Genomic DNA, 15,893 nt, shown 5'->3' with positions numbered 1-15,893 from the left:
GGTGGGGTCGGGGGTTGGATGGAGTTAGCACGCCTGGGAGTGCAAGGGTGGGAGCAGGAAGCACATGTATAAATCTGAGTGATAAACACAGAGAGTGGCTAATAGCACTATCTGAAGGAAGCCAAGAACAAAATACTCAATGAATGCTGTTGGGCTCCGTTGCTCGTACAGCTACTCCCATACTGAGATTTTGGTTATACAGCGATCAGCCACAACATTATGACCACTGGGACCATCTTGTGACAATGCAATACTCTATTTGGAAACTTCTGGACCAGGCATTGGTGTGCATGTTACTTAGAGGCTGATGGCAGCCATCCCCAGCAGGATGCAGCCTGACACGTGCACACACACAAAAACGGTTTAGGAACAACTCAAAAACATGACCTTGCTATTGCAACCTGGCCTCCAATTCACTAGATCCCAAACTGATCTGACCCATAGGACCCAAAGGCCCCCACTAACAGCATTCCGTTGCCAGACACAATATTAGGAAGGTGGTGATAGTGTTATGCCTGATCGGCGTATTATAAATATGGTAGGGAAACGCTTACAGGGGCTCAAAAGTGATTGGACACTGATCAAGGGTGGTTGAATGGACAGATGTGGGATATTCTGCCGTTATTTCATCTGCTAAATCATTGATTTAGCAAATGAAAGACTTCTTTTTCCAAGTGTAGCATATAGGAACACACATTTTATCAGCAGTTCTCAACAGATTTATCAGCCATAACTCAAATGAACTCTAGAAGCCCTTTATTAACAAGATTTTGATGTATTTCTTACCTTCATACAACAGAAGCTAGATGTTTGAAGTTCCAACATTATCTATCTCCGCTACCACACTATGTGAATATGTTGTTTTTATTCAGTGGGAGCGCTTTTCTTCCAAGGAGTGACTGATCGAGGCTTCGCTGAGTCACTACATTCGGTTGCAGCCTTGATTTGTGCTCTGTTATATACATCTCATTTTAAACTCTTTACACGTAGTTTATTTGGAACGAGACTGATCCTCTCCAAGGCTCTTTCACCTCATTGCTCTCGCACATGTTCTCTTGGTTCGGGCTCTGTCTTCCTGCTGTTGCAAAACATTTCATTTCCTGAACGAGTCTGAAATATTAGCTTTTGTTTTTCAGGGCCTGTTGACTTTGCTGACAAAGTCTTTACTCACTCACCTCAGGTCGCAGATTTACTGTTCAGCGGCGGCAGTTAATTGTGTGTCTTAGAAAGCTACGTTTACATCATTTGACATAGATTATAGTTTTATGAGCTCATGACCCGCTGAGTTTTATGTCCATCTGTCTTGAGGTTGTGTTGTTGAAATGTTTGTGTTTTCTTATTCGTTCTTTACGGTGTCCAACTTTTAGGATATTCAGAAACTGGGATCCCAACAGGTTGTTATTTTTTATTTTAAGGCCAGATTTGGCATTAAATTGGCAAATCTGCAGAATAAATCCACAATGCTGCTGTTTGCTTGAGAAGTCCTTTTAAAATGCACTTAGAAAGGGAAGTGCTTGCTTATAAATCTGTAAATCTAGACAGACTAAGAGTGCAGGTGACGACTGAGAGCTTGATTTACACACGACCCAAAAGTCCCATTTTTTCCCTCATATCTTAAACATTGCAGCAGCCAAGAAAATGTGTTATAATCTGTATGCTATTAAAGTCACACAACTGTAAGCAAAGGTAAAACGGACCAGAAAATCACCACTGATAAATATCATCATCTTGTCATCTTGTGTCTTTGTTCTCTGTCAAAAGAAATATCAGTGTTTGCTGCATGTGAAGTAATTGCTGTCATATTATATGCAAGAAGAAAAGGGGCAACCATTAAATTGTGTTCATTCCGTTGTCTCTGCACCCATCTTTGTGGTTTGACAAAACATCTTGCATAAATAACGTGAAGCTTCACAAACCACAGCCCGACCGCAGTAATCCAACGCCTGACTCTTTGGCAGGTTTAAGCATACGCAATGCTAATGAGTGCTGAGTTCATCTGTGTGAGTTACTAGCTCCTTGACATTTCAGTTGGAATTCCCGAATTTAATGCAAAATATTATCCAGACTTACAGAAAATGTTAATCTCACGCCCGGGAGACCGCCGCCAGGTCAGGTCTTTGGAGAGATGGCAGCTTAACTCAAACCTTCTCAATCATTCCTTATCTAAGCCTCAAGCCTTACACTTGTTGGACTGAATTGTTCCCTCCCCAGGATGACATAGAGTTACACTTTCCAGAGTTTGCCACATTTTATAAAAATGTTTTATTCTGCTTTTGTTGGACAAAAGCTGATAAATTTAACAAAACTCGACAGTATCTGATGACCGTCAGTAAAAGCAGCTTTTGGACCAGGTTGTCTGTTCTTGTTACTTAAACACATCCTAAAAGTGCACACTTGCTGTTGCAGTAGCATTTGGTGTAAACAGATTTAATCTAAAGTGTACAGACAGTAGCTCCTTCCGCTTGCAGCTTTGAGCTCGGTGGTCAGCAGAAGCTCTTGCTAATGTGTGAACCGAACGTCAGCTGGTTTGCGTCTGGGTTCCAGCTGACACTTGTTAGATCTCCTTTAGTCCATTCTGCCATGCTTGTTTTGAGGATTTTTCATGATTACGGTTTCAGCCAGGGCGGGGGTGGGGGGCATGGCTGCTGGTAATGTGCTTGGGCACTTTATACGTTCTTTAAATGCCTTCTCAAATAAGAACATCTGTGTCTTTCTTAATGAGGCATTCCTGTTGTTAGTTAGTGAACCAAAAGCTGGTGAAGCGACGGATGTTGACCCAGTTAGGAAAGCGGGCACAAACCAAGTGAAAAAAAACTAAGTCACTGCTGGTGCTTATGTGGTTAACTCAGTGAAGTAGGGGAAGGACGATTTCCATTGGCTGAGCTGCACGCTGTAGTCAGAGCTCTAGTGTTTCATGGAGACTTTGGGCCATCCCTCTGAGCGCAGCTCCAGCCCCTTCATCTGGTTCTATTTAAGGCCCCTAGTGCCGACTCTTATGATTGGCGTACACAACCCCCTACTCTTTCTCCAACTCCAGCCCCAACTGAGGAGAAGGAGGCTTTTTAGCAGATGGTTTATTTTCCAAGGGAAACCATTTCTTTCTCTCACTCTACTGTCCTGTCCTCAGCTGGCTTTAGCTCACTTTTCTGTCACTGCTACTTCTTGTTCTGCTTTCCCATTCCTGGCCCTCTCTAAACTGTGTTCATGTGTCTACCTGCATGTATTGACCAGGACTCAGCTTTGTTGGACAATAAGGATGAGGTCCCTTTAGTAAAACAGAATGGATTTTCGATGCTTGCCTGCTTGATACGTCACTTTTCGGAGGGAGGTTCTTTTCCTAGACTTTTAGCATCTCCACTGCCCTTGATGTTGGGCTGGAGGGGGATGCAGCTCTATGGCTAGACCCTGGGGAAGATGCACTGAAGCCTGTGAATATTGTGATTGGCTGAGCTCTACAGACAAAGTGGCCTATGGCACAACGAGTGCCCAACAGTCGTTCTCGGGGACCTATGGCTGGCAGCTGGCTGACAGCATGTTTTTTTCCATCAACTCCAGGTCTGGATGCTTCGGACCCCATGCTCCTGGAACAGTATGTGGTGGTGGCCAGTTACGAGAAACAAGAGCCTGCAGAAATCAGTCTCCAAGCAGGCGAGGTGGTCGACGTCATTGAAAAGAGCGAGAGTGGTGAGTAATCAAAACAAACGCACAACAAAGGCAGCAGGAATAAGCAGCATGCATGCAAAATGTACGCGTCCATTCATGACTCAGACCTCGTCAAACATTCTGCCCTTTTCCTTAAATCATCCCTCTCACCTCCTTTGTCCGAAGCTTGCTGTTAACTATTAGCTGTTACTCAGCCCCATCTGGAGGCTCGTTCTGGCTCACAGTCAGCCCTGTTTCTTCCCACTGTTGGTTTAGGCTGCGGGCCAGAATGTTGCCTCTAGCTAGAGGAATGTCTTCCAGACTCATATTAATTATTCCACCTCACTTTAATGGAAAGCCAGCAAGACATGCCGGATTTACAAATGCCAGCTGCGGAGAGTCCTTAGTCAGCTGTTTAACCTCTGGAAAGAGCTAGCAGACAGGGCCAAGATCGTGTTTTAGGGTATATGTGATTCGGTTTGACAATGCTCAATGTTTAATGAGCCGGTAGCATGCTAATATAAAGCACAAATCCATGTTATTCAGGTCCGATTACGTTGTGGCACTTCCAGGAACTAGTGTCCACCGTGAAACACAATATATAATATATACATTTGAAATTACAACTGGACTACATATCAAATGACACTGACACAGAGGTTCCAGTTTCTGCCTGAATCTCGTTTCTTTAAGGACATTTGTCATATATAGCACAAGAGTGACTGGAGAGGCACAGGCCCAGCAACGAGGGCTGACGTTCAGCTTTAATGGTGTGCTGAGACAGTAAAACAGTAATGGGACTCATGTGTTCCTTCAGAAGGAGGACGAAGGAATGAGGGATTGAAGAGGAAGCGGTGACTAGGAAAGGCAGTGGGACTTGGGTTTCACGATGGGTGTAAGAGCCACACTGGCCTTAAGGAAGAGGGTCCGTAGAGGAGGATCGCTTTGAAGTGTCACGTGTCCTGCCTTCGGGTTCACGTATTTGTTTTCACTCCCTGCTCCAGTAGGATTTCAACCCAATGGGGAGCCATAGTGAGGCGGATATTCCAACACCTTGAAGTCCTTTTATCGGGGGCCTTAACCAAGTGCTTTCCTGCATGAATTTGAACTGCATGGTCTTGTGGTTTTAAGTAGAGGCCCCTTCACTTTGGTGTGACCACTGTGCAAAGTTACAGTGATGTTTGTGGAACTCATGCACATCTCATTTCAGATTTATGATTTCCAGTTTTATGTTATCATTGCCTTCTTTCATTCTCTTCTCTGATGCAGACCGTATTCTGTTTTACTCATTCATCCATCCACTGTTTGGCTGTACTTCTTACACAGCCAAATCGGCTCTTCAGGCTGTTTCTAGAAAGCGAAACAGCCTGAAGCCTTTTTTTTTTTAAAACACATCCTAAGGCTGTCTGACAGTTTTATTACACCTGTGACACTTTCACTAAGATCCGAATCAAATGCGAACCCCTCCCTTCCTCACGTTTTTGCCATTTCCAGCAGCACGGCTAGCGTTTAGCAAAGACCTCAACACCTCCCGCAAAGGAAATCGACTAGACCTGCTCCAGTTGGCTCAGTGACATCACTCCATGTCCCTCTACCAATACTAACAAGCCCAGGTGTGTGTTAAGAAGATTTCAGAGCTCATTTGATTTAGCATCCATTCCCTTGCAGGATAAGTACAACCCCTTTAATAGTTTCTGACAGATTGATCTGTGTACTACGGAGCTACGGAGTGAATACGCTGAGTTAGACGTACTTAAAGTGTCTACTGCCTTTGTTATGATAAAAGAGCTGTATGGATTTTCAAGCCGTGCAGTTTTGAACCAGCGCGGGTCCCCCTGCAGAGTTTTTTTAATGCGCTGAATGGAAAAAAGGTGTATTCTGTCATATTTCCGTGTGATTTTGTGTCAGCATTGTGTGTCTGGTCGGAGATTTATTTTGCATGAAAGTGCAAGAGTATAACGGTGGCAGATCTAGAAATGGAAAACTACAGCTCCGTATTATTTTTGCCATTCGCCCAAGTCCGTTAATAGAAGTCCCACTGTTAAAGCTTCTGCAACCATAGACATTGTCTGCGACTGCAGCCCAGCGCATTTATCGACTTTTCCTTACCTTGAATTAGATAATGTATGCCTTAGACGGGGCAGTGAATCTAGGTCAGACCTATAAGTGAGCTCAGCTTTCTCTACACTTTTCCAGCCCCCTCTCCCGAGCCAGGCGAGTATTTTCCATTACACTGGCTTGACACTTACAGTTTGTGTCACCGTCTTTTGTTTCAATTTGTACAGTAGTTTTTACCGATTGCTGTTTTGCTGAGTGTTCAGGTGTCAGACATCAAGAAGGAGTTTTATTCTAATGCAGCAATTTCAAAAATGTCAGTTTAGTATTAACAAAAAACAGCAATCAGAATTAGTATTTTGTCCACGCTACTTCTGCAGCTATTTTATTTGTCTATTTTATGAGAGTTTGCCAGGGGGAGATGCTGGCTCAGGAGGAGAGAGTAGTGCGGGGAGAAACTCGGGGAGAAAATGGAAAAAGCAATTTCCTGCCAGAGTTAGTGGTTCAGAGAGGTTGGTTCATTATAATGGCTTAATGGATCCTCCAGGATGCCTCCTCAGTTTACACTATTCTGGAGAGATGTTAACCGAAGCTAAGCTAGCAGCCTTGTTGGTCAGTTCAAATGCTCTTTATACAGTGGTTTAAACTTTGCCCTTTAATTGAGTATGTAGGATAGGAAAAAATAATTTGCAGGAACTTCTGGAAATCTTATACTTGCCTCCACCTCAAGTGCAGTGTTAAGCACTTTGTTCTGCGTTGAAAATTTCTCCGTGTGGACACAAAGGGGGCTGTGACGTCTCCACTGGTCGGCTTCAATGAATTACAGTTTGTGAAATGAACTCCAGGAATGCCTGTCTGTTTTGGCTGGGCCAGCCCACACCATCAGTCCTTCCATCTCCCCCTAGACCCCCTGGCACCACCTATGTGCAGTATGTTTTTTTTTTTAATCTCTTCTGTGCCACCCAGCTTATACAACCAGGGAGATGCAAGTGGAATTTCCGGAAGAGCCTTAAACTATACTCATCATACAGTCATCTTTTTGGACTCTCAAGCAATAATGATTTATAGTTTGACAAAGCTCCGCAGAGAAGCTTGGAAGGTAACAGGGGTATTCCTGCAGGTGATGTTCGACTGCCTGGCTGAAAGCCCACGGAGTCTGCTGGCAGATTAAACAGGCCTGGCCCCTCAGCATGGCATGATTGATGCGCAGGATGTCTGCTTTACCTTCACATGGAAAAATGTACCAGTACAATAATGCCTCCGCTCTCAGGCTGGAAGCAAGATGATCTCAGGGCTGAGCTCAGCAGGAGTTTGATGTTCAGAGACGCTGATCCTTCTTCATCTGGAGTTTGCTCCAAGAGGCCAAAGTTAACGCTGCTTTTAAAGAGTCTAGTTTGTACTCGGTTGATGTTAACTATAGAAATATAATAGTTTTTGGAGAATTCTGTTATAATTGTTTCTGATCTTGCAAGCAGCATGGATGTCCTGAATGAAACCTCTCACCAACTGGTAGATAACCCTCATAAACAGATACAGTAAATGCATATGGATAAGTAGCACTTTCTGGCAAGGGACAAACGTTTGATGCTAAGATTTGGTTGTCCGAGTTGTGTTTTCTAAACATGTTTGAGTGGGCTTTAGTTGCATGCGGGTAAACAGTTTGTGTGAAGAGCAGAAGAGCACTCTGTCATACCCTGTCAGAGAGCAAACTAACACAATTTTTTAAGCAAATACCTCAAGCAAAAATAGTCAAATGAGTGTAACCCAGCTACTTGCGAGACACAGACCTTGTCTCTTAACTCTATCTCCACTCTTGCATCTTAAGTTTCTAATTAGTCTGTAAACACTTACTGGCACATGGGACTGGAAGTCTTACATCAATTATCTGTTATCTGGATTTCAGATGGCTGCACCAAAAGCCCTGGTGCAGTTGTCCATAGAAGTTTAGTCATAAGAGACGATAGCCTGTGGGTTTTCAGATTGCTATTAGATTGGATAGCAATAAAATGTTGGTTGATCCCCCAGACCTCTAATGTCACCAGGAGTTTAGCATTTTTGGCTTCAGTGAAATGCTCGCCAACTATTGGATCAGCTCATGTTCACCCTGAGATAAATTTGTTACTCCCTTAACTGTTCATGTAGCGCCGCAGTGAGCTCATAAGTGCTCAGCTTTCAGACCAGACGCTTGGAAAAAAAATCGGCATTATTGTATCATGAGCCTCACCTTTAATGAGAAGACATGAACATGAACATCTGTACCATGTTCACTAAAAGCGTGAACATGGATAAGACTTGCAAAATATAATAGATCTTAGGATTGTCGATGTGACACTGCATGCATTAGCAAGCAAGTTAAGGTAATAAACCATGGCTCTGCACAGATTAGACCTCTTTAGAATGACAGTTGTCTTTCTTCTCTTGCACCAAATCCTGTGACGTACATTAACACTCAGATTTCAGCTCCTGTTGTTCCTGCAAATACGACCACATTACTCCAGTTTTTCTGCCTCTGATTGATGTGCAGGCGAATAAAAGGCAACGCCGAGCTTCCAGTCCTGCTCGTGCTCAAACATTTAGTTTCCCAATTTGGTATGTGCCGTTTCAGCAAGACCACGTTTCCTTGTATAATAGAGGAAAAACCCTATAATTCTTGTCGATGAACCACCAAAGACATGATACAGAAAGCATGCCAAGTCTTAAATGTCTTTTTTAAGTTGCAAGCAGCAGATGGAAGACACATTATCCACTCAGAATAATCCCTGTCCTTCGCATTCTTTCAGCCTAACATAGGAAGTACTAATGACCATCTCAAGAAATTTGCCTCATCCTGCACTTTTAGAAACTCAAACAGGAGATTTGTGTCTTTATCTTTACTTTCTTGCATCTTGTCACAGAGATGAAAAACAGGACCGGTAACATTATTTAAGTAGTGGTAAAAGTAGTAATAATGTGTCAGTCTGTGGAGCTAAAAAAAAAAGGTGCCCCTCTCTCTCGATGAAGAATTGACCATTGAGTTAAACCGGCGTTTTAAGGGGTGGGATTTCAGACATTCAAGGACGGCTGTGTCTCCAAATCATCAGAGCCTAGAGAGCATACAAGCCGTCGGGTACGGCTTCGTTCCGACCATGAGGGGATCCTTTCAGACGCCGGGAGGGAGTGAAGGTTGTTCCTTAGGTCAACATTAGCTCTTGAAAGTTGTTTTGTGCCGGCTTTGCCCCCCTTCCCTCTCCCAGAACCACCGAGGTAATCGAAACCCAGTGTTTTACAAAAACTGGAAGTGCGTGTGTGTTGGGCTGTACGCCTTCCCCCCCTGTGCTTTGATACAGGATCTACTGTTAATAAATACAGGAGCTGGAAATGAATGGGGTTTTCTCCTGCTCTACTCAACAGTGGTGTCAGATATCTGCAGGACTGCTGAGCCCCTGCATTCCTCATCATTTCAGGTCGTGGAAAAAAAAAAAAAAAAGCTTCCCCGTGCTGCTGAATATGTGGTTCTCATATCCATACGAAATGTGAGGAACTCTTCACTCGTACTCCGAAGCAAAAAAAAAAAAAACAATGCTGATTTGAAAAGTCATTACAGCTATATCATTTGTCTTAATGATAAATGTTCAGGGATGAGTAGGACATTAAGGAGAGCCGCTGTGTCACATTGTGTTACAGACGCCGTTTGTTCAGGTGTCAGGTCTGATTGATGGCATTCATAGATTGCAGTTTTGTTTTATTGGTTTTCCGCTCACCTTAAGAAAAGACCAGAGTTGTATAAATCGAGCTTCTTTGTTGCAGCTGACAATCTGTTGTTGATTACAGTAAAAATGAAGCATGGGTCTTAAAGCTGATAGAGTTTCCAGATGGCAGATACTGTATGACAGACAAATAGAGTTTATTGCTGCCTGCTCGTATTATAGGCTTGCCTGCTGCATCTGCACTCGCAGGGGTAGAATAAACTATAGGTTAACTACGAGGACAGTGCCATAAATGTCTGGAGTGGCCATCTGCTTACATGAATAAATACTGAAGAATATTACTGAATGATTTAATTATTTATTTTTTTCTTGCATTTCCGCGCTTCTGCAGAACAATTCATGTCACGACGCCCCTTTTTCTTATACAGTTTATTTCATTTCTACAAGGTGTTGACAAAAGTTCGTTAATAAAATGTGACATTCATATCTCCTTTTGTTCAAGTTTGTTCTCGTGCTGCCTCAGGTTTCTTTTATGTGGTTATCTGGATTTAATGCCTTTCTCTTATTTGCTTTTTATGCTTTTACTGTGAAGCAATTTCAGCTGTCTGATCTTTAGAAGTGGAATATAGGAATATTCCTTACATTTTTGGAAATGCTCTCTTTTGCTAACTGGGGGAGAGTTAGATGAAAGTAAGCTTTCATCTGACTCTAGTTCAGTGTGAATCCACATCCAGAAGCAGCTTTGCTGTGCATAATGACCGGGGAACACGGCTAAAGAGTTCATTTGTATTAAAATTCTATCTAGTAGCAGCTCTAAAGCTCACCAATTAACATTTGATTTCATTTGATTTGCTTAAATCTGTCCACGGCTGAAGGGTAAAAACAACTATTTTCGATTGCAAGCAGTTAACAGATACTACATGAGTTTTGGAGGTGGTTTCTGGTGCTGCTGCCCCGTGTTTTACTAGGCTAACCAACTCTTGCCCCAGCCCTATGTGACTTCTCATCTACAGATGAGAAATGTCTGACTTTTCAGTCTGGATCTGTGCATTTCAGTAGGCTGGCATAGTCCTCGCTATTTTTAAAATAAGGAACTACAACAGTTTTAACACGATCGCCGCAGGCTTAAACTTGAGGTGTACACTCAGCTACAATTTGTCCTCTGCTTAAAACATCACCAGATTTCTTAGGGTCCTTGTAGTGCAAGAAACACAAACCGTTTGGTTTCCTCCTTTCCAAGCCTGTGACATTTGAGGTTGATGTCTGTGGTCCTGGTCTTGCAGTGTGGTGGTGTTATACGAGACCTCCCTTAGAGGTTTGTGGGTTGAGCCATTGTCTTATGTAACCACTGCCCCCAAACTGGTGGGCGTTACAAAACTAAACTCTGCTCAAACGCTTTAAAAGCTTTTTTTTTTTTTTTTTTTGATTTACTCAGGATGTTGACTAAGTAGCTCTAATGTTGGATAATGTTTAGCAAAGCGTATTGCCAGTCAGCATTTGGCTGTGTTCTTTTTTCCCCTTTGTGGCTGAAACTCTGCAGTAGCTTTCCAAGATTCTTAACTTTTTATAGAGAGACTGGAAGGCGTGGGGAAAGCAGGTTGGGTTGCATACAGGAGATGATGCTTTAATGCAGATTAGGGTGCAGGTGTAGCTTCGTATGGAGCACTGCATATATGTCTGCTCTGTCTGTTGTGGAAACCAAGACTGCGGGAGGATCAGAATCAGACAAATGTGAAGACAAGTGTACCAGGCCTAAGGTGTGCTTTCTTCATTCATTTCTCCAACATCTGTACAGATAATCGGAAGTGAGGAGCAGAGAATACATTACTCTCCTAATCACATTTCCGTTACCTGCCATTTTTCACCTTTCAGCAGCTGAATCCACCTCCTCATTCACCCATGTCACCTTTAACTTTTTCACCGTTGGTTTTCATTACCTTGGACGCATTTCGCAGATTTGGGATGTTACTGAACATAGAAGTCTTTGTGCGATGATGCAGACTGCAGACTTTGGTCTGACTTGAGTAGACTGCAACACAGTTTATACTCCTGCAACGGAGCTACGTAGAGCCTACACCATAGTCTACATAAGTGGCCTGCAACTTTGCATGCATTTATACTTGATCTGTACTTCCGCCCCTAAAACGCTAGTCAGTGTTGGAGCTAATAAATGTTGAACAACAGTTCCTTGTGTTAAGATCACTGTGAGGAGAGAGAGGTGATGTTTGAGTAGATGGTGGGGAATCTTCTGTACTTGTCCAACCACTGAGAGACATGGATGAGGAAATCACGGTTGCGGTCCAGATCCGACGAATGAGTGCAGCGTTGAAGCCTTCCTGATAACACAGCGTTAAACTTGCCATGCACTCTTACCCGTATGATTTCACTGAAATGCTAGGCATTGTGTCATGCCGCAAGACTGCCGTCTTGGCAGCGGGAGACCCACAAAACAGCTGTTTCTTTTGTAATGACCTCAACTGAAGGTTTGTGTCATGGTGAAAAATGATAACCCTGTCAAATATAAAGCGGCCATTTTCCAAAGTCAACAATCACAATCTCCTCCCAGTCCTTATGGAGAAATATTCCAGGAGAATTATCATGACATGGGGCAATTATAATGAATGGCATATATGTCATTGATATATAGATTGAACCACGTTTCTGAAAGCTGTGTTTTTGTCGTTTTGTGTCTCTCTTTGAATGAATGCATGCGCTGAGAGACGTGAAGCAGTGTTTTCAATTCCATACGTTTTGTATAATTGCAACCTGTCTGATACAAACCTGCAACAACCAGGAAAGCAGCACACACGAAGGTACTTTTTATTGCTTCTTTTGAGGTTCACTGAACTCAGCCTAAGCACCTGCCATATGGAGGGATGGTTGAAAAACACAGCCGACTCCGCCCCAGCCAACAGTATTTGCTCAGTCCTTTTAAAGAGGCGTCGTGTTTTTTAGCCATGTGTGTGTATATTCAGACTAACAGCCAAGAGCCCACAATTAAACTACATTCCTGCAGCTTATTCTCATATTTGCTTACATTTCCATCAAGAGTTAGTTTGCTGAAGCGAACATGACATTTAACCTCAGCTGGAATGCCGGTGTGAAAACAGCAATTTGCACATGTAGGCACTCCAGATATGTTTACTCTTTCCATGCTGACCTTACTGTATAATGGTCAATTTAATTTAAAGTACCATTAATGTAGCTGACATTGTCCTTTCCTGGTCATTAAACACATCAAATTTATTTAAATATTTTCAGAGACGTAATGAACTGTTGGAACATTTTGACATAATTAACTTAATTTAAAATGAGGATGTTGTGGTAATTAATGTCAAATAAGAGATAAAACTGGGATAACAGTGCTGTGGAACGAAGGAATCAGTATTTAAAGATCTCTGGTTCTGAATGCTGTACACACCATTTTGTGTTTTTCTTTTTTTTGTGGAATGCACTCTCTGTTGGATTTATTGACATGGGGTTTTAGTTCAAGCCAAAGCTTTGTTGCAAAGACTGAGCACATTACATGGCTTGTTACGTCCCTGAGCTTCAGCCAGTGTGTTTTCCCGAGCCAAACAACAACCTCATGCAAAACAGCCTCACTGTACAGCTGATAGTGTTTTTGCGTGTGTGTGTGTGTGTGTGTGTGTGTGTGTAGCTTAAGAAGTTCATTGATTAAATAAATCATCCGTGACATACGTCTCAGAGATTGCATGCGTACATTCAAAAAACGCCTGGAAAGATCTTGGATGTTATTGCTTCCTTTGAGAGAGTCGTTCATTAGTCTGTCAGCAGGATGTCTGTAGTTCTTCTAGATTCCGGCTTGTCTTGAAGGCCGGATACTCATTATGGTCAGAAAGTCAACCTGATTCATTTATGGAGGCCATCAGGATTTGGAATTGCCAGCATTAGACACATATTAAATCTTTATAATGACAACTGCGTGAGAGCGAGACCTTATTCCAAATCACACGGTCATTTGTGCAAGAAGAGTTCAGGAAGCTGTAAAGAAAAGTCTTCTTTTGATAGGCGGTAGTGGACAGAGACAAGACGTAAATGGGTGAGAGAGAGGGGACGACATGCAGCAAAGGGTGCAAGTTGTAGCCTCGGTTTACGGGGTTTATCTGCTCAACCAGGTGGCGCCCCATAAGATGAGGCCTATGGTCCTCACTGCAGCACCCATCCCCTCACTCTCACCCCATTGCCACCTGTCTCTTTCCACTCCCAAATGATCAAAAGTAAAGGCGTAAATGCTTTTATTTAATTAAGTTACATGATATTTATATTTCTGTAAAAACAGGTTGAGGAACTGTTCATTTGTTGCTGGTTTGTTTTGCCGTCAGCTAAGCCGCCACGATCCAGCAGGTGTGAAGGTTTGTGTATTTATCAAAGTGGCTTTACGACATCATTTCAGCAGAATAAGTCTTCGGTGAAAATTGCGCTCTTTCCTGTCTACCTTAATTACCTCCTTCTTATCTATAAGGGCCTTTAATTGCTACCTGTCTAATTGTGATGTATGTCTTCAAAAATTACGAGCATAATTACAACACTTAATCATTTTGAGCTACTGGCAACCTATAATTTTGCTCTTTCATCAATTAAGCAGTGCATCTCCCTTCTTTTCCTATCATTCTACATACCGATTCAGGTTAATGCCACTACCTCAGAACACACTATTTTTGCAGAAAAATGTACAGCGGAGGTTTGGACCAGCTGTGAAAGTGTCATGGAACTCTCCTATGGTCTTTATGGGTTGTCCAGACAGCTGTCAGCCATATTGTATTCCCGTTACCACAACAAATAGCGGGTGTGTGTGGCATACCGCATGCGGGGCCGTTTCTCTGCCAGCTTTGTCACTCCGATCCCTCGCCGAGAGCTGATACGGGCTCGCGAATGTGGCGTGAGAGCTGAGAGGAAGTGCCTGATTTAGCACAGATTTCTAATGAGCACACACAGGGATATAAACGGCACACCTCGTCTAATGTGTCACTCACTTTATTAGGGCCTGGTTTTAAAGTGAATAAACACTGACTTTGTACGCGCCCCCCTCCAGCTGAGGCACTTGTCATAAAGTTGCCAGAAGTCAAATCAGCTGCAGCTCTGCAAACTGAATTCTTTTTGGCCACTGCGGGCACTTCAGCAGCGTCCTGCCCGCTGAAATCACGACTGATCCTGATGAGACGCAGGTTGAACAAAGGCTTGTTACGAGCCGAGCCTCGGCCAGGCTCCCTCTGATGTTCCTGGCTCTCTGATTCTCTTGGCAACACAGTCAGGTTCCTCATGTTCATGTTCATTTGAAGCTCATCCTGTGATTGGAGATATATAAATTTTTTTCAAATAAGGCCTCAGTGACTAAGACAAAGATGAAGTGATTTAACAGGGGCGTGAGCTAGACTAGAAGATCTACGTTCACACCAGTGCACGTCATCTCTGTTGCTTTTTCATTTGCCTTTGTGAAGATTTATTATGTGCATTTTATTTTTTTTATGTGGTGGTGGTGGTGGAGATCGAATCGTAGGCCCAGAGTTTTCGACAAATCCTCATACTTATTAAGTCTTCTTCTCCTTTATGCTTCCACAGGTTGGTGGTTTGTCAGCACTGCAGAGGAGCAGGGTTGGGTCCCCGCTACCTATCTCAACTCCCACAGCGGCACACGGGATGACTTGGAGCTGGGCGCCTCTAAAGCTGGGGAAGGTAAGTCACCGCTCCTGTCTCCGGCCACCCACACAACACACACAAACCTCACACACTCTGTTATATACCCACACACAGACGCCACCTCCACCCTCCTCCGTCTTTGATCTGTGACAGCATGGAGAAAAACTCGGCCCTACTCCACCGCTGCCGCCGTGAACACTTCCCTCTGTCTGCCTGCCACCATAAGCGGGTTTCAACAGAGTGTAGATTCAGACCTGGGTAAACAGCAGGGAGGTAGAGTGCAAGCGGAGACCAGACCACAATCTGTGAAGCGACGTGCTGCACAGTAGTGCTCTGTAGAGGAAAGATACAGTGCAGCATTAAGTGATATGACCGCCGGGCACTGAGCTCATGAAAGAGGCATGTGTTTTCATCAGCAGCAGAACAGAATATTTCTTGAGTCATGCTGTTTAAATTAAAACTTAAGCAAGCGCTGACATTAACTTACAGTGTTTCATGCAATGTCTGCCTTGTGGCTAGCTCGTGAGTGTTTCGTGAGCTTACTGAAACTCAGAGATGGATCCAAAGCCCTGACAGCAAACACGCCCATGTAGAGCTTGAAGTTGTCATGTCGACAGCCCTGTCAAATGCACTTATCAGGCAATCTACGGTCAGCTTAAGTACTTTCAGTATTACTGGAGAAAACATTTTAATCTCAGATAAACAGGTCTCGGTCCGCGTCATGTACTCAAACTTTGATGGTTTTGACAGGCGGTGATCAGCATCTCTGTTACGATTTATGCAACATTGTGTTAAGAGAAAAACCCGACAAACTGGAGGCACGGAAATAATTAAGTTGCGTATTACACTTCC

General features: G+C 43.3%; 1 protein-coding gene across 2 annotated transcripts in view; it reads left to right on the top strand.

Moving 5' to 3' along the window:
• Positions 1 to 15,893, top strand: part of LOC311500641 (SH3 and PX domain-containing protein 2A-like) — a 51,296-nt gene that overhangs the window by 26,011 nt on the left and 9,392 nt on the right. For both annotated transcript variants that reach the window (XM_084562158.1, XM_084562159.1), the window contains exons 7-8: positions 3,556 to 3,684; positions 14,964 to 15,077. In XM_084562158.1, coding sequence (XP_084418284.1) covers positions 3,556 to 3,684; positions 14,964 to 15,077 — 243 coding nt within the window. The remainder of the gene's footprint in view (positions 1 to 3,555; positions 3,685 to 14,963; positions 15,078 to 15,893) is intronic.

This window comes from Chelon labrosus (genome assembly GCF_963514085.1).
Source record: "Chelon labrosus genome assembly, chromosome: 15".
Taxonomy (NCBI): domain Eukaryota; kingdom Metazoa; phylum Chordata; class Actinopteri; order Mugiliformes; family Mugilidae; genus Chelon; species Chelon labrosus.
The sequence above is the reverse complement of the archived record's forward strand: the minus strand, read 5'-3'. Positions and strand labels throughout refer to the sequence as shown.